This window comes from Balaenoptera ricei, chromosome 19, assembly GCF_028023285.1.
Source record: "Balaenoptera ricei isolate mBalRic1 chromosome 19, mBalRic1.hap2, whole genome shotgun sequence".
NCBI classification, from domain to species: Eukaryota; Metazoa; Chordata; class Mammalia; order Artiodactyla; family Balaenopteridae; genus Balaenoptera; species Balaenoptera ricei.
In genome coordinates, this window is record NC_082657.1 from 62,525,489 (window position 1) to 62,549,121 (window position 23,633).

Consider the following 23,633-nt stretch of genomic DNA (forward strand, 5'->3'; position numbering starts at 1 on the left):
TTAGAGAAGTCACTTCTGACCCTGGTGGTGTTCTGTGTGGGTTCCTTAACTAACTGGGAAGTATAGCTGTGGCTGTGTAATGAACACCTACTGTGCGCGGGGCCCCCTGAGGCCTTCGTAGACAGGAGGCCGGCCATCTCTGGCCCCAGAGGACTCCCCCAGCACCGGCAAGCACTGTGCTGCATCCCACACGTTTGTCCTGAGTGGGTTTAAGATTGAGATGATTTTTTCCTCATTTCTAAAAGGTGAACTTTGTAAAACTTAAACGTATAGTCAAGCAAGTAGAAGAAATAAAAGTTTCCCATAATCCTAGTGATAAAACTGCTTCTAAATTGTTGGCATGTATGTCCTTCCGTTTTTTTTCTGATTTCCATTTAAAATCAAAATGCTTAGGTTCTTGTGACTTTGCACGCACTCACCACACGGCTGCAGTCTCTTTGCCCATCTGCACACACATACGATTGTAAATTTCATTGGGCCTGTCATTCCAGGTGATCGTGATGGCTTTAAAATGAACATTGAGTTCTTTTGTCTAATTTTAAAAGTAATGCATGCAGAGCGATAAAAAACAAAGTAAAAAAGGACCAAGAAGAAAGTAAACTAGCAGCCCCGCGGCCCGTAGAAAGTGAGCGCCGGAACCCAGGTGTGTGCCCCTGTCACCGCCACGGGCTGTGTCTCCTTTCCCTCATCTGCTCCGCTGCCCTTTGCTTACAGCCTTGAGGTGCTTTGCTCTGCCAAGGACTTGGAGTCTTCTTCCTGTAGTTACAGGAAGCCGGCTGTGTGACCCTGGTCAAGTCGCTTAACCTCTCTGGACTGGATTTCAGCAAGTTAAAGGGATTAGACTAGCGGTTGCCGGAGTCCCCCCGTCCTCCCAGTCCTTTCTTAATTACCAGCGTCCAGTGGGAGTAGGTAGGCTTCGATGAAGGTTCTGAGAACCTGTGTTTTGCACTTGTAGCCACGGATTTTTCCTTTTTTACCTTAATGAGAACTCATTCCCACACATTTTATGGAGGTGTTTGAGGTGTGGAGACACAGTGTACGATGCAGAGCCCTCTGGTAAGCAGGATGCTTCTGGCATCGTTGGCCCGTGGCTGGTTTCTGCGAGGTAGAGCTTTGGGTGACAACTTACCTCTGGAAACCAGCTTACTGGTCTCGCCTGGGACCCCTGACAGGTTCTCGTTAGAGTCGCAGGTCTGTTCAGCGTAAAGAGTTTAGAGTTTTGAGACGAATCACCTGGCACATACAGGTGTAAAGGCACCGGGCTTGGGACCATGTTGTGCCGGCCTTGAACTTGGGCCGAGTTGCTCATCCGAGGAGAAGCCCTGAAGACCCCTTGGAAGGTGCTGGTGGGAGACCTTGATTTCAGCCACACTGGCCGGGGGGAACAGCTTTCCCTGTAACTTAGCGTGTTACGTTTGAGACGAGTTTGATGACCAGCACCTCAGAAAATGTAATATTCAGAGAGTGGCTTTGATTTTGGAATGAGGTGGCCGGCTGACAAGACTTTATTTTAAAGTCGGAAAGAAATCATTATTAGCGATTGGATTCTATCAGAAAAGGGTAGCTGGATAGAGCATTGAGTGAGAAGCCTGCAGTCTTGGTGTTGGGGTCACCTCAGTGGCACATTAGCGAAAAAATTTATCCGGTATCTCAGTTTTTCTTGAGATTAGGGAGAGATCCTATTTTCTGCCTGACTGAGAATTTTAAGTTAAATCTGTAAAAAGTAAAATATGAAGCAGGTTGTGCCATTTCTCATTTAACCTTAAGGTGACACCTTTATACTTAAGGTGTCAGAACTGTTTACTATCTTAATATTAAACAGCTATGTGAAACCTTTTGTATTAAAGTTTTTTTTGTCTCTGCCTTTAATTTTCAGTTGTACTGGAGAATCACGTAGTGACAGACGAAGATGAACCAGCTTTGAAACGCCAGCGACTAGAGATCAATTGCCAGGACCCTTCTATAAAGGTAAAAATATTAACGTATGTTTTTGTTTGTATCTTATGTGGGGCTACCATAACAAATTATCACAATGCGGGGTGGAGTGGGGAGTGCTTAAAACAACAGAAATTTATTCTCTCGCAGTCCTGGAGGCCAGAAGTCTGAAATCAGGATGTTACCAGGGCTGAGTTCCCTGCAGAGGCTCTGGGGGAGGGTCCCTCCTGCCTCTTTCAGCTCCTGGGGGCCCCAGGCGTCCCTTGCCTTGTGGCCGCGTCCCTCTAGTATCTGCCTCCGTCTTCACGTGGTCTCTCCTCCGTGTCTGTGTCTCTCCTTTTCGGTCTCTTATAAAGGCAGTCTCATTGGATTTAGGGCCACCCTAACCTAGGATGACCTCATCTTAACTTGATTACATTTGGAAAGATCCTGTTTCCAAGAAAGGCCACATTTGTAAGTTCTGGGGGTGAGGATGTAGACGTATGATTTCTGGGAGTCACTGTTCAACCCCCCACAAATGCATAAAGTCATGACGTTTTCCCTCGAAGAATCACATTGTTTAATTGGGATCGCTGCCACATGAGGCCTCTTCCTTCGTAGACCCGTGGACCTATTGTGCACAGAGGGAAAGTGCACAATTCCTGTGGCGAATATTTTCTACTAGTGATGAAGCACTTTTGTGCCTATCGTTTAAGTCACCTCAATTTTAAAGTTTGCTGGATGGGTTCTGGGAAACCGCTGAGTCAGTCGTGGGTGATGGCTGCTTCTTGGGTTTGCTTGTCTGGTCTGCAGTTCGCAGAGCCACAGAGATAAACACCAGCACCTGTGAGAAGTTAGGACAGCAGTGCAGAGAACCTAAGCGACTTCTCCTGTACCCTGTGGTTAGAAACATCCGGCTCACCTTTTTAACAAGGAGAAGCAGCGTGAGCGTAAAGATACGTGGGGTGGTATAAAGACACATTCAGTTAAATTTCTATTTCATACTAATGGATAGAGGGCTGCTGCTTCAGTAACCCCACATTATGTCTTAAAATAAAATGCAGTTATAATTTTATCACAAAAGAGGCGTGTGTGGTAAACAGCACAGCAGTCAGACGTGGATAAGGTGCAGTGAAAGCGGCCCTGCCTCAGCCCCGTCCCCTGGTCGGTGAGCAGGGCCTCGGGCCCCGGCTTGAACCCAGCACTCGTGTGCTGGGAAAAGTGTGCTCACCAGATTGCCAGAGCTCTTTATTTTATTTTTTTTCACTTTAAATTGGTTAATTTAACTTTATTTTTTAATACGTCTTTATTGGAGTATAATTGCTTCACAATGCTGTGTTAGTTTCTGCTTTATAACAAAGTGAATCAGCTATACATATACATATATCCCCATATCTCTTCCCTCTTGCGTCTCCCTCCCTCCCACCCTCCCTATCCCACCCCCCTAGGTGGTCACAAAGCACCGAGCTGATCTCCCTGTGCTATGCGGCTGTTTCCCACTAGCTATCCATTTTACATTCGGTAGTGTATATATGTCCATGCCACTCTCGGAATTCGCCCCAGCTTCCCCCTCCCTGTGTCCTCAAGTCCATTCTCTATGTCTGTGTCTCTATTCCTGCCCTGCCACTAGGTTCATCAGAACCATTTTTTTTTTTAGATTCCATATATATGCGTTAGCATACAGTATTTGTTTTTCTCTTTCTGACTGACTTCACTCTGTATGCCAGACTCTAGGTCCATCCACCTCACTACAGATAACTCAATTTCGTTTCCTTTTATGGCTAATATTCCATTGTATATGTGTGCCACATCTTCTTTATCCATTCATCTGTCGATGGACATTTAGGTTGCTCAGAGCTCTTTAAAAGGAATAGATTTGGATGATTTTTGGTTAATATCCCTTGTATATAGAAGACTTATTTAAAAGTACTATTCTCTGCCTTTCTTTGTTTTATTAATTTGTGAAGTTGTGTTATTAGTGTATAACAGTGATGTTCGTCCAAACTCCAGGCAGAATCACTTCTAATTCAGAATTAAGACAGTGAGGTTTCACTGTGTTTAGGGAATTTGGGAGCCACATGGTTGATGTCTTCAAATTATAAAAAATAATGGGGTCATCGGTGATTGTATCTCAAGACTTCAGCCAGCGGCTAGTGGTTGTCACGACGTCTTAGGTCAGGGTGGGCCTCGGGCGCTGCCTCGATGTCGCTCTCAGGGGATGGGCCATCAATGCTGTGTCTCCACATGGCCCTCTCACGGTCTGCCGTGCCTCCACGGCCCGTCCTCCTGGGGGGAGTCAGCGGAGGACGTGGGATTTCACCCTCTCGCATATGTGTTAGCTCTCCCGCGATGGGACTTGTCAGGGAGGTGATTGCTTGAGACACAGCAGGTTGTTGGACAGTGTGTGGGTTTTATTTACCCCACTGCTGCCCTTACTGACGTACAGACCGGGCAGTTAGATGCGTTTAAACTCTTCAAAAGATCAGCTCAGTCTGTTAAAAGCACTGAATAAGAGTATCCATTTTCCTCGCCTCCCGGGCCTTGATTCCAGCCGCACGGTGTGATGGACCACGTGGCTCTAGCTGTGGGGTCACCTCCCATGAGGAAGGGGAGCGGCCGCCGGAGTGGGTCTGCCGCGGCTAGTGGGCAGAGGGGCCGGCCTCCGTGCCGCCGTGCGCTGGGGTCCCGGTCTGCTCTGAATGGCCCCTGTGCCCGTCTGCTCTCCGCGGTCTGTCCCCTTCCTGCTGATGTGACTGGCACTCTGGGCATTTTTCCCTTTGAAGTCAAGGGCAGAAAAGGAGAGAGAAAAGGTGAAATACGAACTCTTCACTCTTTTCGGCTGCCGCCTCCCCTGCCCCCTCACTGCTGAACTGGGCGGCTGGACGCTCCAGGGGCTTGCTCCTGGCTGGCGCCCGTGTCCCAGTATCAGCTGGTGAGGCCACTGAGGGGAGCAGCCTGCTTCCCTCTGTGTCCCTGCCGACTCAGGGCAGGAGTGGCCGCCGTGGGAGGGGGCGAGCTTCCTGTCCGGTGTTTGTCTGAGCCGTTCCTTGCCTTTGGAGCCACGCACGTCCCTGTGGTCGGCGGGACTTGGGTGGCAGCAGTGGAAGGCGAGGCTGCTCTTTCTGTGGCCACTAGGTGGCAGGCGTGCTGCTCCCACGCGCGGGAGCGTCATCGCCACATTTCACCTTGGGGGTGGGGCTCAGGGGAGCGTAACATGAGCAGGCGGGTTTCCGGGCCGTTTTGATGTTGGATGTAATCTGTTTTCATTGTAGAATTTGACTAGTTTTATGTGTAAGTTTACTGATTAATAGAAACTTGCGTCGTAACGTCCACTTACATCTTGTGTTATACGGACTTAAGTGTAACTAGGAACCGCAACTACACAGAAGTAAGGGCCCGATTAAGTAGTCACGTTGTGAGTGCACAAGGTCGAGCTTGTTTAGTGAAATGCTTCTGGCTTATAACTAATGAGCTGAAGTGCGGGGATTGTTCTGTGGGAATAGACACAGCTGAGTCTGGGAAATAGCTGCTTGATGTTCCTTGGAATTGTCTCCTTGGAGTTCAGGATGCCCTTCCTGAAGCTTTCTTTTTTTTCACTTGCAGTCATTCCTGTATTCCATTAACCAGACAATCTGCTTGCGATTGGATAGCATTGAAGCGAAGCTGCAGGCTCTGGAGGCCACATGTAAATCACTGGAAGAGAAACTGGATCTGGTCACCAACAAGCAGCACAGCCCCATCCAGGTGCCCATGGTGGCGGGCTCTCCTCTCGGCGCCACCCAGACCTGCAACAAAGTGCGATGGTAAGAACCTCCTTCCCGGGCCCGGGCCCCTCGGCGCTTTCAGGGCGGGATCCTAGTCAGACTGGACAGAAACACGGGGCCTCTGCGGGGCGGCTGGGGTCGTCCTCACCGTTTCTTTTTGACATAAGCCAGGCTGGTGCCTCTCTTCTTTGGAACTGGCCCACTGGAGCTTTGAAGCTGTACGTTCGTTTCCTCTCTTTTTTTTCTGTTCCACCTGGCTAGTCTTGAGAGATTTTTTTCTTCATAGGTAGCTTTTTATACATTTCACTTGAGTATATCAAACTTTGCATTCGTGTCTGTAGTTTTTATTGTGCCTGTATTTTGTTTTTCTATCTAGAGCCTAACTGTAGTGACGTGTAGTAGTTCAGGTGCCGTTTGAATCGAAGCTTCTGGAGAGTGTGGGCCGATGGGAAGGGTGTGTCTGTCTCTGACCTGTTTTCCTGTCCTTGGTCCGGGGCACCGTCAGGGGCTCTGCTGAGATGAGCGGAAGCTCAGGTCGTGGGCGGCTCCTTCCATCAGCCCCGTTGGGGTTTTTATCCTTGCCCACGGCGGGCTACGAGGAAGTCTCACTGTGACGGTGACAACAGTTGTCTTTGCGCTTGACGAGAGCACGGGGCTTTTACCGAGGGTCTTGTCGCGGCTCTCTGGGCCGACTGCTGCCTCTCTCCCGTGTGTCTGCGGAGGAGGGCGGTGGGGCTCAGAGGAGGGGGGGCCACGGCCAGGCTGCTGCCCGTCTGCAGGTCCGCCCGCGTGTGCCCCGGGGCACGTGGGCTTGAGGAGGGTGCTCGAGTATGTGCCTCGTGTCAAGGTGGCTGCCTGTCCTGGTCTGCCTGGGACAGCCGTGGATGACGCCTGCAGTGTGGGCCTCCGTTAACTCTCAGAAGTGTCCTGGGGTGTTGGAGACCCTGCGTGGGCCCGAAAGCTGCTCTCCAGCCGGGGTGGGGGACCCCAGGGGTCTCTGTCCCCAAAGGGAAGGCCTGTTGGTCCGTGGTGATTCACCCTGTGTTTATACCTTGTCCTGACAGGTCAGCCGTATCTTTTCTCCCAGGGAACATTTGTGGAGTGTGTCCTGTCTGCGGGCAGTGAGGCTCAGACCTACCAGGACCAGTACCTTTTTTTTTTTTTTTAAAGAAGCTGGTTGTCCATTTATTTATTTATTTATTTATTTGGTTGTGCTGGGTCTTAGTTGCAGCAGGCGGGCTCCTTAGTTGTGGCATGCAAACTCTTAGTTGCGGCATGCAAACTGTTAGTTGCGGCATGCATGTGGGATCTAGTTCCCTGACCAGGGATCGAACCCTGGCCCCCTGCATTGGGAGCGCAGAGTATTAACCACTGCGCCACCAGGGAAGTCCCAGCCAGTGCCTTTTTTAAAGAATAATTTTTTTGTAATGCCCTCATACCCTAAAATGCAATGTTTAGAAAATGTAATTAAAAAACTAATGTAATGTCTTAATTAATGTAAGGAGAAATAAAAGGATGGTCATGTGTAATAAAATAACATATATTTTGATATGGAAAAGGCTGGGGGAACTACATAAGGAGTTAGTGAATAGGACCCAACCTCCCATGTTAGAGCTGGCAACTGGGAGGGCTGTCACCCTGGGACTCAGATACCAGTTGGTGGTAGAATATTGCAAAATGAGCAGTTCTTGATGAAGTTTCACATAAATCAAAGTGTAGTTTTTTCTAGACTCGAACAATAGTGAAATTCCGGGAAAATTCACCTTATATTGAAACTATCCAAAAATACTTTGTGTATGAGTGTAGAATGGAGTAAGATTCTGGGCTCAGAGAGTGAGAAGCATGTTGTTCACTCACGTGAACGGGGCCTTTGAGATCTGTGTGGGAAAGGTTTCTGTCGGGGAGGCTGTCTCATGCCTGGAAGGCTGTCAGCCTCCTTGGCTCTGCCCGCTAAACCCGTGGGGTCTCAGGTATAACCAAGTGCGCCCCCGGGCCCTGCCCTTGAGGACTGTTGCTCTGAGAGGTGAGGCGAGAGTGAGACAGGCTTCCTGCCCTGAGTAAGGATGGCTCTCCTGGAGGTGTGTCACTTTGTCGGGAAGAGGTCAGGACCCAGGGGCGTGCCGCTCAGACTCCACCGTCGGTGGTTTGTGGCCGTTCCATGAGGTCGGGCGATGAGGACGAGTCCTCAGGGCTGCAGGTGGCTCTGCAGTTGTGCTTGGACCCCGAGGCCGCTCGTTTGGGGCTTCCCTGGGTGTCAGGGCCTCGGCGGGCAGGTTGCCCTCGTTTGACACCATGGGGTGACGGGGCTGAGTCACAGAGTTGTACTGTTTCCAGTCTGCCCGTCTTCAGAAGGAGGATGGGGGAGAAGGGCAGGTCTGCAGGGGCCACCAGCCCTGGCCTCCCCTGCACGCCCGTGACGGACCTGCCATGGCCACGCCCGGCCTGCTGCTGAGCGCGGCCTGACTCGCGGGCCACGTCCCGCCTGACGATGGCGCTGCTGGCTGCCTGGGGGAAGGCACTTCCAGACTGAAGGGAGGCCCCTTCTCTCTCCAGCATTCCGGTGAGGGCGGGGCTCGTGGGGGCGTGTTAGCGACTCTCCCGGTCAGGAACCCCAGAGTGCTTTCCTCCACTGGGGAGAAGCTGTCATCGTGGAGAGACCTCCGTGTGCATTGACAAGTGGTGAGATCAGAGTAAAGTTTCCTAATACACACTCAGATGTATAATCTAGTTAATCCAACTCAGTTAGCTTTTCTGGTTTTAAAGGGTCGTATTGTGACATAAAATCAACCCATTATAGAATACACTTATTGTATGTTGGCAGCAGATTTATTACTATCGTTAATAAAACCATTACTTATACAAGTTAATGTTAGATTAATAGAAGGAAAGGTCATTCCTTCGCTTTCTTAGATATAGTTTAGAATAGGTTGTTTATGAATTATTTTCAAAGAGGATACTAAATCTGGCATTTCCCTCCATGAATGTTCTAAAATTGAGAAATAAAAATTGCCAGTAATTGAAAGCTGTTAACAAGAAAATTTGGGGAGAAGTAAAGGTCAAGAATTCAATCCTAGTATATCAATGAAAAAAGTGTATATTTAAATTAGAAAATGACTAATTTATAAACACATAAGTAAATGAGAAATGTGTGTCTTAAGTGTGGGTTGTAGAACACAGAAAAGGAAGTCTCCAAAAAACAATGAAAAATTGGTTAACATTCTGAGTAATAAAGTACTTCTACAAGTACTTTGTACCTCAGATACTTAAAATTTAACAGTTAGAAGCATATAAACCCCAGATTATTTTATATCCGGATCATGTGCTTTAAAAAATAACTTAAGATTCCTTAGGCCACTTGGCACTGGCTGTGAGTGTTGTTGGGAAGTCTGTCATCTCCCAGGACAAACGAGGACGACCCTGAGGGGCTTGTCGGCTGTGACGAGGACCCTGGATGGTGGGTGAGTTGTCGTCCACTGCAGCGTCCCTGACCCCTCCACTCGGAGAGGCCGCACCTGGCCCAGAGCAGCCCTGCAGCTGTGGGACGCACCAAAATCCACTCGCCTGTGGGTTATTTCTAATTAAAACTGGCCTGGACTAGACTTTGCTATCAGCTCTGAGAATTATTTATTTATTCTCTTGAATTCCCAGAGCACAGAAGGCAGTGGACTGCTGCCAACCCTATTTGGCATTTTGGATCCAGATTTTTCAGATTCTGCGCCTGAATGAGATCCTTTAAATAAATTCAAGAAAACAGAAGAGAAAGAAAGAAAGAAAACCTTTTTCTTTGATGCTAAAGCTTAATCATTGTAATAAACATGTTTGTAAGGTTACTTGGATGGGGTTTCATTCAGCAATAGTGTTCTACTTGGGAAAAAGAAAAATGGACTTGAATTCTTTTAGGTGGGTGCTTTTTTTCCTCCTTGTAAGTGTGCCGTAAATTGGGATTTTGCCTCATTGTGATCCTAGGTGTAGCGACGTGAGGTTTCAACCCTAAAGCTGTGTCGCACTGGCATTGGAAGGGGCAGGCACCGAAGCTTTCTGTGACGAGCTGCACAACTCAGTACCTGGCAGCTCACCCTTTAAGTGCCCTCGTGAGCATTTCAGGAATGACCTCCATTGAATTGTGTGGCGTGACGGGATCAAGTGTGTGGACAGGGACGTTTATATGATTAATGTAAAACCCCGTTTTCTGAGCTTCTTGAGGCCAGGCACAGCCACTTGAAGGACGGGCAGTAGGTAGGACCGAGCTGAGCCTGGGGTGCAGGTCCACCTGGGTTGCTGTCCTGGTAGATGCCCTCTGGGAGGCCAGTGCGAGTGCCCATGTGCAGTGTGGGGGCCCAGGGAGCTGTCCCTGCTGCCCAGCGGGGTCCTGTGGAGCCAGATTACTGAGAGTGACTCAAAGCCAGCTGGTTCAGGTTTGTTCGTTTTCATGAACTGAACATACTGATTAACTAGAAAAATGCTTGTGTTTCTTTTATTTATTTATTTTTATTTTTGGCTGAGTTGGGTCTTCGTTGCTGGGCGCGGGCTTTCTCCAGTTGCAGCGAGCAGGGTCTACTCTTTGTTGCGGTGCGCGGGCCTCTCATTGCGGCGGCCTCTCCCGTTGTGGAGCACCGGCTCTAGGCGTGCGGGCTTCAGTCGTTGTGGCTCGCGGGCTCTTGAGCGCAGGCTCAGTAGTTGTGGCGCACGGGCTTAGTCGCTCTGCGGCATGTGGGATCTTCCCAGACCAGGGCTCGAACCCGTGTCCCCTGCATTGGCAGGCGGACTCTTAAGCACTGCGCCACCAGGGAAACCCTGTGTTTCTTTTAAAAGCAATTGATTTTTATTCTTTTTTTTGTTTTATATATATATATATATTTTTTAATATTTATTTATTTTTCTAGTCTTAGTTGTGGCGTGCGGGCTCTTCATTGCGGCATGCGGGCTTCTCTCTAGTTGTGGCACATGGGCTCCAGAGCGCGTGGGCTCAGTAGTTGTGGTGCGTGGGCTCTCTAATTGTGGCGCATGGGCTCCAGAGCATGCGGGCTCAGTAGTTGCCCTGCAGCACGTGGGATCTTAGTTCCCCAACCAGGGATCAAACCCACGTCCCCTGCATTGGAAGGCAGATTCTTAACCACTGGACCACCAGGGAAGTCCCTCTTTTCTTTATTTTTTAATGTACAAATGGTTTATTTATTGAGATATTATTGACATGTAACAAATTTTTAGATGTAAAAGCTTAAACATTTCTTTTAAAGCTTTAGTGTGTTCCTATAATTTTAAAACAATTGTAATGAATCAGAGGCTTCTTTTTTTCCCTCCTTAATATTTATTTATTTATTTATTTATTTATTTATTTATTTTGGCTGTGCCGGGTCTTAGTTGCAGCACACAGGTCTTCGTTGAGGCATGTGGGATCTTTTAGTTGCGGCACGAGGGCTCTTAGTTGCAGTATGTGGGCTTCTTAGTTGTGGCATGCGGGCTTCTTCCTTGCGGCATGTGGACTCTTAGTTGTGGCATGCATGTGGGATCTAGTTCCCCGACCAGGGATTGAACCCGGGCCCCCTGCATTGGGAGCGCGGAGTCTTACCCATTGGACCACCAGCAAAGTCCCGAGAGGCTTCTTTTTTTTTTTTTTTAATAAATTTATTTATTTTATTTATTTATTTTTGGCTGCATTGGTTCTTTGTTGCTGTGTGTGGTCTTTTCTCTAGTTGCGGCGAGCGGGGGCTACTCTTCTTTGTGGTGCGCGGGCTTCTCACTGTGGTGGCTTCTCTTGTTGTGCAGCACGGGCTCTAGGCGCACAGGCTCAGTAGTTGTGGCTCGTGGGCTCTAGAGCACAGGCTCGGTAGTTGTGGCGCACGGGCTTGGTTGCTCCGTGGCATGTGGGATCTTCCCGGACCAGGGTTTGAACCCGTGTCCCCTGCATTGGCAGGCGGATTCTTAACCACTGCGCCACCAGGGAAGCCCCCGAGAGGCTTCTTTTAATACTCAAAACTGAAAAAAAAAAAAAAAGTGATTTCTTTTAAAGTTTTTCTTTCAGAGACATGTGTCATGTAAGATGAAAGTTTACATGTAAGGGGAAAGTTTTCTTCTTTCTTTTCCTCTAAGCTGGTTATCCACCCACAGAGAATTGAACTATTTGATCAAAAAATTATTTAAATTATTAAATTATTTAAATTCCCTCTAATATGCTGATTGCTGATTCTTTGTTTTATTTCCCAGAGGGTCTTTAAAAAAAAAAGAATGTTGATGGATGTTTGTGGAAAGGCTGTTCTGGTTTTTTGAGCCCTCATGGCTCCTGGGTAAAGAGGGGCCTCCTCCTGGGCGTCTCGGTTCTGGCAGTGCAGCCCCAGAGTCTCCGGGTGGTCATATCGTTCAGAGTTTAAGGCCAAAAGTACAGCATTTCATAGGCTTTGGACTGTGACAGGATAGGGTTGTTTGAATTGTGAAGAAATGGTTTGGTTTTAGCCATGAGGGATTTGTTTCATCCTTTCCTTATCGAATTTTGAATTTTGCGATTTCTGTTTAATTTTGTGTACATATGACTTCTTTTCCTGACTGGTGTTGGTTACCTTTCACAGCTGCACATTTCTGGTGGCCTAATCCTGATACCCTGTACATGTCAGGGCTACCGATCAAAGAAAACATACAGTTTACATACATACCATTTAGGGGATTGTTAACCTCATGACTACAGATTAGAGATACAGTCTAATCACCGAAGCAGATATAGTCAAAAGTTTTAATAGATCATGCACATTCTCATAATTTGGAGTACCTCTCTAGTTTTAGGATAACTCATGCCTCATGATTGGGGTTGTGCTGACTCTGAAGACCCACTTGGAGAGAACTGCCATCCTAACACCACTGAGTCTTCTGACCCACGCACGAGGTACACCTCTCCGTATTCGCAGGTCTTCAGTCCCTCTCAGCAGTGTCTTACAGTTTTCATTGTAAATCTCTTACGTGCATTTGTTAAATTTATCTCTAAGTACTTCACCCTTTTAGATGCTCTGATACATGGTATTGTGTTTTAAATTTTAACTTCTGCATGTTCATTGGTAGTATATAGAAATACAGTAGACTTTTCTCTGCTGACCTTTATTCTGAATTATTTCTAAATTCACTTGTTTTAGTAGCTTTTCAGTAGGGTTTTAAAAAAGTTTTACTTCCTCTCAAAGTTCTGTACCTTTTCTTACTTTGCTGCACTGGCTAGGATCTCCATTTCAGTGTATACTTTTTAAAAAATATTTTTACCTTATTTCTGGTCTTTGAGTGAAAGCATCCAACCTTTCACCCTTAAGTGTGATGTTAGCTGTAAATTTTTCATGGCTGCTCTTTATCTGGTTGAAGAATTTCCCTTAGATTCCTTATTTTGTGAGAGTTTTTGTCCTGAGCAGGCATTGAATTTTTACATGCTTTTTATGTACCTACTTGAGATGACATTTGGTTTTTCTTCTTCTTTTTTTTTTTTTTTAATTAATTAATTTATTTATTTATGGCTGTGTTGGGTCTTCGTTTCTGTGCGAGGGCTTCCTCTAGTTGCGGCGAGCGGGGGCCACTCTTCATCGCGGTGCGCGGGCCTCTCACTATCGCGGCCTCTCTTGTTGCTGAGCACAGGCTCCAGACGCGCAGGCTCAGTAGTTGTGGCTCACGGGCCTAGTTGCTCCGCGGCATGTGGGATCTTCCCAGACCAGGGCTCGAACCCGTGTCCCCTGCATTGGCAGGCAGATTATCAACCACTGCGCCACCAGGGAAGCCCTGGTTTTTCTTCTTGATTCTGTTTCTACGGTGAATTATACTGATTGATTTTGGATACTAAAGCAGCCTTGCATTTCTGTCGTAATAAAACCTGACTTGATCATAGGGTATTACCTTTTTATGTTTTTGGAGTGATGGCTAATATCTGGTTGAGGATTTTTGCATCTCTGTTCATGGACTGTATTAGTCTGTAGTTTTCTTTCTTGACGTGTCTTTATCTGTTTTGTTATCAGGATAATGCTCGCCTCAGAAGGTGAGCTCATTGTCCGGTTTTTTTTAAAAAGTAATTAATTAATTAATTAATTAATTTATTTATTTATTTTTGGCTGCGTTGGGTCTTCGTTGCTGCGCCTGGGCTTTCTCTAGTTGCGGCGAGCGGGGGCTACTCTTCGTTGTGGTGCACGGGCTTCTCATTGCGGTGGCTTCTCCTGTTGCAGAGCATGGGCTCTAGGCACGCGGGCTTCAGTAGTTGTGGCACGTGGGCTCAGTAGTTGTGGCTCACAGGCCCTAGAGTGCAGGCTCAGTAGTTTCGGCACACAGGCTTAGTTGCTCTGAGGCATGTGGGATCTTCCAGGACCAGGGCTCGAACCCGTGTCCCCTGCATTGGCAGGTGGATTCTTAACCACTGTGCCATCAGGGAAGCCCCATCGTCTGTTTTCTCAAAGTGTTTCTATAGGATTAGTTTCATTTCTTCCTTAACTATCTGGTAGAGTTTGCCAGTGAAGACATCTGGCCTAGGTTTTAATTATGAATTCAGTCTCCTTAATAAATACAGAACTTTAATAAACGTGGAACTTCTTGAGGCGGTGTTGTTTGATTTGTGTCCCTCAGGAGATTTCCTGTTTGTTGAAACTCTGGAGTTTATTTGTATAATATTCTCTCTTCACTGTAGGCCCACGTGACATTCAGTTGCTGAGTCTCCGCGGGCTCCTGGCCTGTGGCACTTACTCAGCCCCTTGTCTGTATGGCTTTTTGGGGTGCGCTGGTCAGGTGTCTCGTGGGGTGCCCCTGGTGGCTTGGGGAGGGCGGTCGCAGAGGTGAAGGCCTCCCACCGCCTCTGCTGGGGTGCAGCGCGGCGTGGCCCGTGTGGTGTGGAGGCGGGTCCCGGGGCTGAGCGGCGGCAGGCCTGGCCTCTGCGCAGGCGCTGTCCTCCCCGGGCCCTGCGCCAGCCCCGCTCAGGGAGCCGCGGCCGCGCTCTGCCTCCCGGGGAGCGTCCGCCCCTCAGGCACTGGGCTCAGGGCGGACGCTGGGGCTCACGCTGCTCCAGCTGTGGCCGGCGGGAGTGCTCTTCGGGGGCTCCCGTGGCCTTTGACACCCCCCCCCCCCACCTTGTGGGTCTTTTGTTTGGTTCGAGTGCTTCCTTTCGGGCTGTGCAAGACGTCCCTTGCCCAGTCCTCGAGGCGCCCTCTCTCCTTTCGTTGGGGTCGGAGCTGTGGGCGCCAGGGTCTGGCTGCCCGGGGCGTCCCCCAGCCCCAGGCCTGCCTTTCTGTGAGCAGGCGTCTCTGCAGCTCCTCGGGAAGGCGAAGAAGGGGCGCACGGCCCGTCCGCTGGCTCGGGGCTGTGGCTTCTGTGGGGTGGGGGCGGGTTGGATCCCACGCCTTCTGGGCCCTGTTGGCTCCAGGCAGCTGGGGTTTGACGTTCGTGGCAGCAGGTTACCCCATGTCTCTGGTGCAGTTGGTTATTTTGGGGGAATTGGTTTTACACTGTATTTTGCTCATCCCCTTTGATATTGGAAACAAAGTTTTAATGCTAATTTATTCTTATCCCTAAGAGTATTTTTTTGGATCCTGGTTTTTGTGACTTTTTAATCTTTAACCTGCAAGCTAGAGAAATAAACCCTTTAAGACAAGTGTTAGTGACTGTTTAGATGCTCGGGTGTTGGCTGGATTACGTGAACTGCCACAGCCCAGGACCCCTGAGACTTGTGCCTCCTGCTCATGTTCTTGGTGCCGAGTCGCATTTCTGGTCCTCCCACTGCTCTGCCCGCAGGGATCTGAGGCCCCGTGCCCTCCATCCTACCCCCTAAGGCCTCTGGGATGCGTGAGCACTTGTCCCGGGGCTACCTTTGCGTGGAAGGCACCCGGAAATGGAGCCTGGCTGTGCGGCGTCTCCCAGAACAGGTGCACCTATGAAAGGGGGCAGGGGGTCATGGTGGACCCCAGCCTACCTGCCTCTCAGGTGTGAAGACCTCGGGGCATCTGGTTTTATTGTTTAACTGAGGAGTGTCCCCCCGACCCCTCTTTTTTTTACTCTTATTGAAACTCTAGGATCCTGGTAAAAAAGTAAAAAAATTTCTTTTTGTAAGTACAATACGTGGGACACAATTTCGTATTTTACTAGGACCCCGGTTCTTGTATGTGAGGCAGGACTATAAGTGGAAAGCCAAGGATATGTGCCTTACCCTCCTGCTGGCATATTCTCATAAGCAGAAAAGAGGATTACTTGAGATTCTTGCGAGCTTGCTTCTGTCAGTAGAGGGTTACATGAAACTCAGAAAATTAATATTATACACACTTCCCAAACTGAGCTGGATGAGTGACAATTTTGAATTGCAGAAGGATCAGTGTCAGCAGATACACTGTAGTGAGGCTCAGTGGTAGGAGAGAGGAAGGCAAACACTTTCACACACTTTTTATTTTTATTTTTGTATTTATTTATTGTTTAAGATTTATTTTATTTATTTATTTTTGGTTGCATTGTGTCTTCATTGCTGCACGTGGACTTTCTCTAGTTGTGGCGAGCGGGGGCTCCCCTTCATTGCAGTGCGCAGGCTTCTCACTGCGGTGGCTTCTCTCGTTGCGGAGCACGGGCTGTAGGTGCGTGGGCTTCAGTAGTTGTGGCATGTGGGCTCAGTAGTTGTGGCACGCAGGCTCAGTAGTTGTGGCGCGCAGGCTCAGTAGTTGTGGCTCGCGGGCTCTAGAGCGCAGGCTCAGTAGTTGTGGCACACGGGCTTAGTTGCTCCGCGGCATGTGGGATCTTCCCGGACCAGGGCTCGAACCCGTGTCCCCTGCATTGGCAGGCGGATTCTTAACCACTGCGCCACCAGGGAAGCCCCACACACTTTTTAATATTCGGCTGGAACTCCACCCCCACCACAGAAAACAAAACTGGGCATCACTGTGTGAGCAGAAATAATGTCCGACTTGACTGCCTCACTCACGTGTTGACGAAAATAATCAATAAACAATCTATAATATGAACAGAGAAGAGTTTTTCGTGAGTGAGACTAAGGACTATAGCACAGAAGACTGCTCCAGAGAAGCAGGGTTTTCAGCACAGTTTCATATCTTGTCAGAACAGGGAGCATCAGACAGGTCAGGGACACACGCACTGCTTCAGGGTTCCCGCGGGACAGACCAGCCTGCGCACAGCGAGCCGGCGTGGCCTTGGCCCCTGGGAAGGGGCGCTTACCGTGGAAGGAGGAGCAGCACCGGCCTCCCAGGGAGGGGGCATTTCGTGGTATTTTCGCATGGACACTCTCTGCTTCTGAGCACTGTGGCCTTTTCTTTAGTGGTTAAAGCATATGTACAGTGAGTGTCCGCTAGGCCGCAAAGTCCAGCTGACGCAGGTGTGGGCCAGAGTGATGCCCATACCTCAGTACGTGAGCGTCCCTTTCACCACAGGCTGCAGGCGGCAGCTCCTTGTGAACCGCGGTGCTGTGCGCAGTTGCGGTCGCAGGTCACACTGGAGGCTGGCTTTGCCGGCTGGGAGTTGGTGCAGACACCGTGGCCCCGCCCCCCCGCCGCGCAGCCTCGCCTTTGGGCATTTTAAGTCGCCTAGGCTTGTCTTGGGAAGGTTAGAAGTTTCTCCTAAGACGGCAGTGCCCCCAGCCTGTGTGGACGCCCACTTGTGGACGCTCGGGACGCGCCAGCCCGGCCCCAGCCCTAGAGCATCTTGGTGTCCATGGCGCGTTGCTGTGGGTGGCGGCGGGTCTCCTCTCCCGGATGAGCTTTTGCTCAGAGAACTCACAGTCAGCGCTTGTGGACGTTCTTCTTGCTCCTTGGAAACTGGAAATAAGGGGTGACTGTGCTGCTTGGACAGACCTGATTTTTCCCAAGGGACCCCGTTCCGCCAGGGAGCGTAAGGAGTGCTGGTGGGGTTTGACCCCATGCCTGACCTGCCCCCGCCCGCCCTGAGCCACGCCCGTGGCCGCTGGTTCACTGATGGCAGCCTCGGTGTCCATTCAAACCATGGTCACATGGTGGGACTGATGGGCAAGGGGCAGAAGAGTCGGTGTTTTAGGACAGCAGCACAGGGCGTTCTGACCTACTCACAAAGCAGTTTCCTGAAACTGAGGGGAAGTTGAAGGCCACTTTGTAAGTGAACTTGGAAAATGTTTCCCAGGACAGCTCTGAAAGCTGAAGATATTTGGTTTTAAATCCATCAAAATAAAACCATTAAAATCCCCAGCACTGAAAGGGTAAGTGGTAGCAGTAGCTGAAATAGGATTATTCCTGTTCTCCACCGACAAGTGGCAAAGGGCATGAGAGATTCTTGGTTTTGAATCCAGGCTGCGTCACCTGTACGTGATGAGACCTTGGGCAGATTCTACTCTTTCTAAGCATCAGTTTCTTCATCAGTCAAAGGAGAATAAAAATCGTAAGCGAGGGTTGCTGTGAGGGGATGACGCGTGTGAGTGCTTAGTGTTCCTTGATCTTCAGCGACCCCGGGAGGGTGAGAAATCACTAACACTAACCCTCATCATTCACCGAGCGTCCGACATCAGCCAGCCTCGTGGTGCCTGCTGGGCGCACCCAGTCAGCCCTCAGGACGCAGGTTGCCCCGAGTGTAGACGGCATCCTGGGCTGTGCTCTGGGCCTCGCGTCTATGGGCGCCTGCTCTGTTCTTTTTTTTCACCGTATGGACCAGCCGAGTGAGCCCGAGGTTGCCCCTCAGATCTGAGGCTGCTCCTTGAACACACAGGCTTGCCGGTGTCCTGGGCGTTCATCTGCGCAGCCGGGACGCATCACTGAACAAAGCAGACGGAAGGTCACGTCGCACAGTGGGCTGGACCGGGTGGGCTCTGGGGGAAGCTGGTGCTACTGGGAGCAGTGGGCGGGGATTTTGTGCTTGGTGTTGTTTTAAACCAGGGGCACCCATCAGGATCACCTGGGGGAATTGTTAAAAAAAGAGAAGTCCAGGCTCTCCGGGCAGGCCCTCGCTTCCCCAGGAGATTCTGACGCTCAGGGAGTCGTGGGGTGCAGGTCCGGCTTCACTGACTTTGGTAAAGAACTTTGGCTCTGCCACTTGAGGACTTTGGGCTCAAACCTGCCTTTGCCACTGAGTAGCTGTGTGATCTTGCACGGGCTGTTGGCTGTCTGCGCGGGGAAGGTACCACGGTGCCCGCTCCAGCTTTGAGGCTTTGTTGCACGCGGGGCCCTGGGGCAGTCCTGCCTGAGGGGGGCGGCCCCCGCGTGACTGCTCCGCGGAGGTGGTGGGGGCCCTGCGCTCGCGGTCACTGTCTGCCGGGGCGGGCAGCCCTCGGCACGGGGTCACAGGTCACAAGCTGTAGGGCGTGCTTTACTTGTGAATGATAATGTACTTAGGCAGGAGTGTTCAGCTGTGTGTAACTAGCATAATCTTAGAATTAGGCAGGAGTGTTCAGCTCGCACATTAGCCTCATCTTAGAATTAAAACAGTCAGGATGGTCTGTAGGTCTAGGCGTTGCCCTTTTCCCTTTTGGTTAAGTTTTTATTTAACAGGAACTTTGAAAACTGACATTCAGTTCTAAGTAAAGGTATAGATAATGGTTTAAGATTGTGAAAGAATGAACTGAGCACATAAAGTTTTAAAAACCAGAATGACCGAGGAATAGATAAATTGATGAGTGGAACTGAATAGAGAGCCCAGAAATAGACCCACACAAATATGCCGGCTAGATTTTGACAAAGGTGCAAAAGCAGTTTGATGGAGGAAGGACAGCTTTTTGAACAAATGGTGCGGGAGCAGTTTCCACAGGCAAAATGAAAGAAATGCACCTCGGTGGAAACCTCACACCTTGAACAGCAATTGATTTAAAATGGATCACAGATTGCAACATAAAATGTAAAACTGTAAAACTTTGGGATGAAGACACAGGAGAAAACCTTTGGGACCTGGGGCGAGGCAGAGGCTTCTGAGACAGTCACACCAAAAGCACTATCCACGAAAAATAAAAGAGAAAGTGGACTCAATCAAGATTAAAAACTTACTTTCCTTTAAAGACCTGTTAGGAGCTGAAAAGACAAGCTACCGACCAGGAGAAACTGTTTGCAAACCACATATCTGATAAAGGACTAGTGGAATGTCTAGAATAAAGACCTCTCAAAACTCAACAGTGAAAAGTCAAACAATCCAATTCGAAAGTTGGCAGAAAACAGAAACAGCTATTTTACCAGAGAGGAGACGTGGACGGTGAGTAAGCACGTGAAAAGACGCTCAGCAAGGGAAACGAGGCTAGGAGACAGCTAGACACAACAGGGACCCCTCCAGATGCCAGCGGGGCGCGGAGACCCCGGGCCTCTCGCCGCTGCTGGTAGGCGTGTAAGACGGGGTAGCAGCTCTGGAAACAGATCGGAAGGATTTCTCGAAGTTAAAATGTCCTCACCGTGTGGCGCAGGAAGCACATTCCTGGGCACTTATCCCAGAGAAATGGAAACTCATGTTCACACAGAACCTCCACACGAATGTCCATGGCAGCTTTGTTTGTAATAACCAAACCTGCAAACACCCCGAAAGCCCCTGTCTGGGTGAAAGGTTAAACATGCGAGTGTGCCCCTAGGCACATGCTCGGGCCTGGCCGCCTGGGAGGTGTCAGCAGAGGCGTCTCCGAGGTCACACGCCCTATGCTCCCATCTCTGTGACATCCTCCGAGCGTCCGAGCGGTAGACGGGGAGCAGGTTAGTGGGTGCGGGGACGCGCCGGGGAGGGAGGGTGGGCGTGTCTGGGGGGCAGCACGACAGGCACACGTGGAGACTGGTGCGATCTGAACGAGGCCTGGGGTCGGTGCCAGCAGGGCCCCAGTGTCGCTTTCCCGCCCTCGGTGTCACGCTGCAGCTTACACGGGATTCCCAGGGGAGCAGGACCGGTGGGAGGGGTGTGTTTGGGGACAGCCAGCACCCACTCTAAGGGGCTTCCCACGCGGAATTGGCTCACACGGCTGTGGAGGCAGCCGAGCACGTGCGCAGCCTGTGTGGCAGGTGGACAGGCAGGGGGCACCGTCACCAGGTGGCACCCCATGGGCAAGAGCTGTTTGGAGTCTCCAAGATCAGGGGAAGCCTAAGCTGCCTTTTATTATTATTTTTTTAAATATTTAATTTATTTATTTAGTTTGGCCGTGTCACACAGCATGTGAGATCTTAGTTCCCCAACCCGGGGTCGATCCTGTGCCCCCTGCAGTGGAAGCGCAGAGTCCTAACCACTGGACCGCCAGGGAAGTCCCTAAACTGCCTTTTAAAGCTCTCACCCGATCAGGCCAGGCCCACCCAGGGTGATCTGCCTCTCGAGTAATTTAGCATCAACCAACTGGGACTTTCTATCACATCTGCAGAGCCCCTTCCCAGCAGCACTCAGAGTCGCGTCTGACTGGGTACCTGGGGCTGTGATTCGGCCTCGGCAGGACCCTGACGTGCTGTGACAGTTGCTCCGCACGGACGCTCAGGGTGACTACTGCTGTCTTCTTAATGTGATGTGGATGTTCCATAATTTTTGAAAAACAAAACATTAAGTTGTACAATTTGAGGTTGACGTAATCGCATTAGTGGAAAGGTGTATTTTCTGTAATATTAGTATTGGTATTTAAAAACAGATTCATTGCCCACTTAAATGTTTCCGTTATAATCTAAATACCGTCATCCATTAAAAAAAAATCCCCTGATGAATAAGCTTTGGACAGTCCAATTTTACATCGTCCCTTTTGCTTTTTGAACTTTCATTCCCATTTCATTTCCTTCACAAAATTTTATCCTGTCAACCAGGCTGGTACACTCCTTTGCAACAGAAATACGGATAGAAATTGAAGCTGGAAAATGTATTTCCTGTAACCGTGAGGCCTGGAGGGTTAAAAAAAAAAAGCTCTTCTGGATTGAGGTCTCATTACGGTTCTTAGTACACAGTTGAACAAAACAGGGTAAATTATTACCAGTTTATAGTTAACTCTTAACAATGCAGTATTGTGAATTTCCCCTTGAGATGGATGGGGCTTTAGTGTTAGTTAATTCCTGAATCTCTGGAGGGTTATGAGTAATCTATCGCTTAAAATGACGCAGGGTTCAATGTTGGTTCCATTTCTGTTTTCAGTTTTTATAGTTTGAAGTTCTGAGAAACTTTGTTTACATAGATAAATATGTGGGAGATGAAGGAGGTCCTCATTTCTTGCAGGTGTGTGCCAGCAATCTTAGTGGTCTGTCATCACAGATTACTTTGATTATCTGTGAGCTGAAACACTAAGTAGGTCCTCCGTGCGCTTCGTTAGAGGCGAGTGGTAAGGAGTGACCCCCGCAGAGCGCCTGCTGTCTTACGTCTGGATGGACGGCGTGCCTGAATATGATTGCGGGGAGGCTTTGTGAAAGGGAACAACCACATTGGCCAGAGGTGCTCTCCTGGGGCATCATCTTTAGGACATAGAACGTTCTGGAAGGAGGGCATCTGGGAATTGAGGCCCTGCGGGGTCTGTACACCCAGGGACCCCCGACAGTCGGGCGTCCCGAGGCTCCCTGTGCTCCAGCTTGAAGCTGGTTGTCTCAGACCAGCATTTCCTTGATCTTAAGGTCCTTTAGGAAACAGAGGTATGTTCAGTCTAACGACTTTGCCGGATGTTGGCATGAATCCATTTTAACCTGTTTATTTCCGGCAGACATCTCAGACCTTGAATGTGCTCATGTCCATCGTGATGTCCTATCGGGGTGAGAGGGAACGCCTTTGTGTGGGTACCCTGTGTGTGACCTCGGTACCAAGTCAGAGGCCACCTGGTCACTTGTGGTGCCTGACCTGTGGGTAGGTGGTCAGGATTTGGTGGGTTATTTCAGGTGTCACTGATGATTAAGTAGCACGGCTGAGAAAATGATAATGCCTTTGAGTGGAATACAGGTGATTATGCTTCTATTTTAGGAAAATACCCTGTGGTCCTGCCATTCACTTCAGCATGAAACGGTGCCATTTGTGCCTCTGATTTTGGGGACATTTAACAGGGTGTGGCTGGGACGGGGGGCTGGGTTCTCATGGGTGCTTTTGGGTTCATGAGCTTTCCTCCTGTAAAATCAGGGTTTCCGCGAGTTGGTTTTTGGAGAGTGAGATCCAGGCATGACATTGCTCTCAGGTAACACTGCTGTACATCTCGAGTGCCTGTTCTTTCTGCACAAAGCACGGCGGGAAGCGCTGAGGGCTGGAAGGTTAATGAGCAAAAAATCTCGACGACTGTTGTGCCTAGAGACGAGCCGTTGGCTCCTGCGTGTTTAAACACGTGTCTCAAAAAATAAAAAAATAAATAAACACACGTCTCCCTCCGGGAAGAGCCCCCGGTGGGGCACAATTCTTTTGTAGCATCTTTCCCTTCGAAGCAAAGTCCCCGGACCCTTGGCTGTGGTTCCTGCACTGGCCCAGCAGAACCCAGAGGTCAGTGCCCGGCGGTTGCCCCGCAGCCCCTCCGCGGGTGTTCGCCCCTTTCTGTGCATGACACTCACATCCTGGGACGGAACTGATAAGCACAGTGGTCACGAAAGCCTAGATTTCAGATGGGAATTCGCTCGGATGCAGTGAGTAAGTCTCAAGCTGTTTTTCATGCAGACCTGCTCCTTCAGAAACCTTGCACAGTGACAGCTGTGACACCTCCGTCTCTTCTCCGTAAAGATGTAAATATTCCTAACCCGGCTCTCCTGACAGTGCCAGCAAGGAGCAGAGCTAGACACTCTCCATTAAGAAGCCCACCCCCGGCTCGCCCTTGCCCGGTGTCACTTGTGCACGTTGCGCAGCCCTGCCGGGGCCTCCCCTCTGGAGCTCGGGGCGTGGGCGCTGACTTTTGATGACTCTGTGCTCTGACAATGAACGCTGTCGTGTTAAGGTCTTCTTTTTTCTGTGATTCTTTTGTTCCCTAGCGTCGTCCCCCAGACTACAGTAATTCTGAACAGTGATCGGCAGAACGCCGTTGTAGCCAAGATGGAAGACCCCCTGAGCGGCAGGGCGCCGGATCCCCTGGAAAATATCATTAGCAAGTCAGTAGCACGACACCCCACCTCT

The 23,633-nt window shown here is 49.7% G+C and overlaps 1 protein-coding gene across 9 annotated transcripts in view; it reads left to right on the forward strand.

The window, feature by feature from the left end:
- BANP (BTG3 associated nuclear protein) overlaps positions 1-23,633 on the forward strand; it is a 103,083-nt gene that overhangs the window by 27,460 nt on the left and 51,990 nt on the right. For 6 of the 9 annotated variants that reach the window (XM_059904757.1, XM_059904760.1, XM_059904762.1 and 3 more), the window contains exons 3-5: positions 1,877-1,968; positions 5,518-5,717; positions 23,492-23,608. In XM_059904757.1, coding sequence (XP_059760740.1) covers positions 1,877-1,968; positions 5,518-5,717; positions 23,492-23,608 — 409 coding nt within the window. Of the gene's footprint in view, positions 1-1,876; positions 1,969-5,517; positions 5,718-9,090; positions 9,137-23,491; positions 23,609-23,633 lie in introns of those variants that run through there. The other 3 variants (XM_059904764.1, XM_059904765.1, XM_059904766.1) reach the window with 3 other exon arrangements.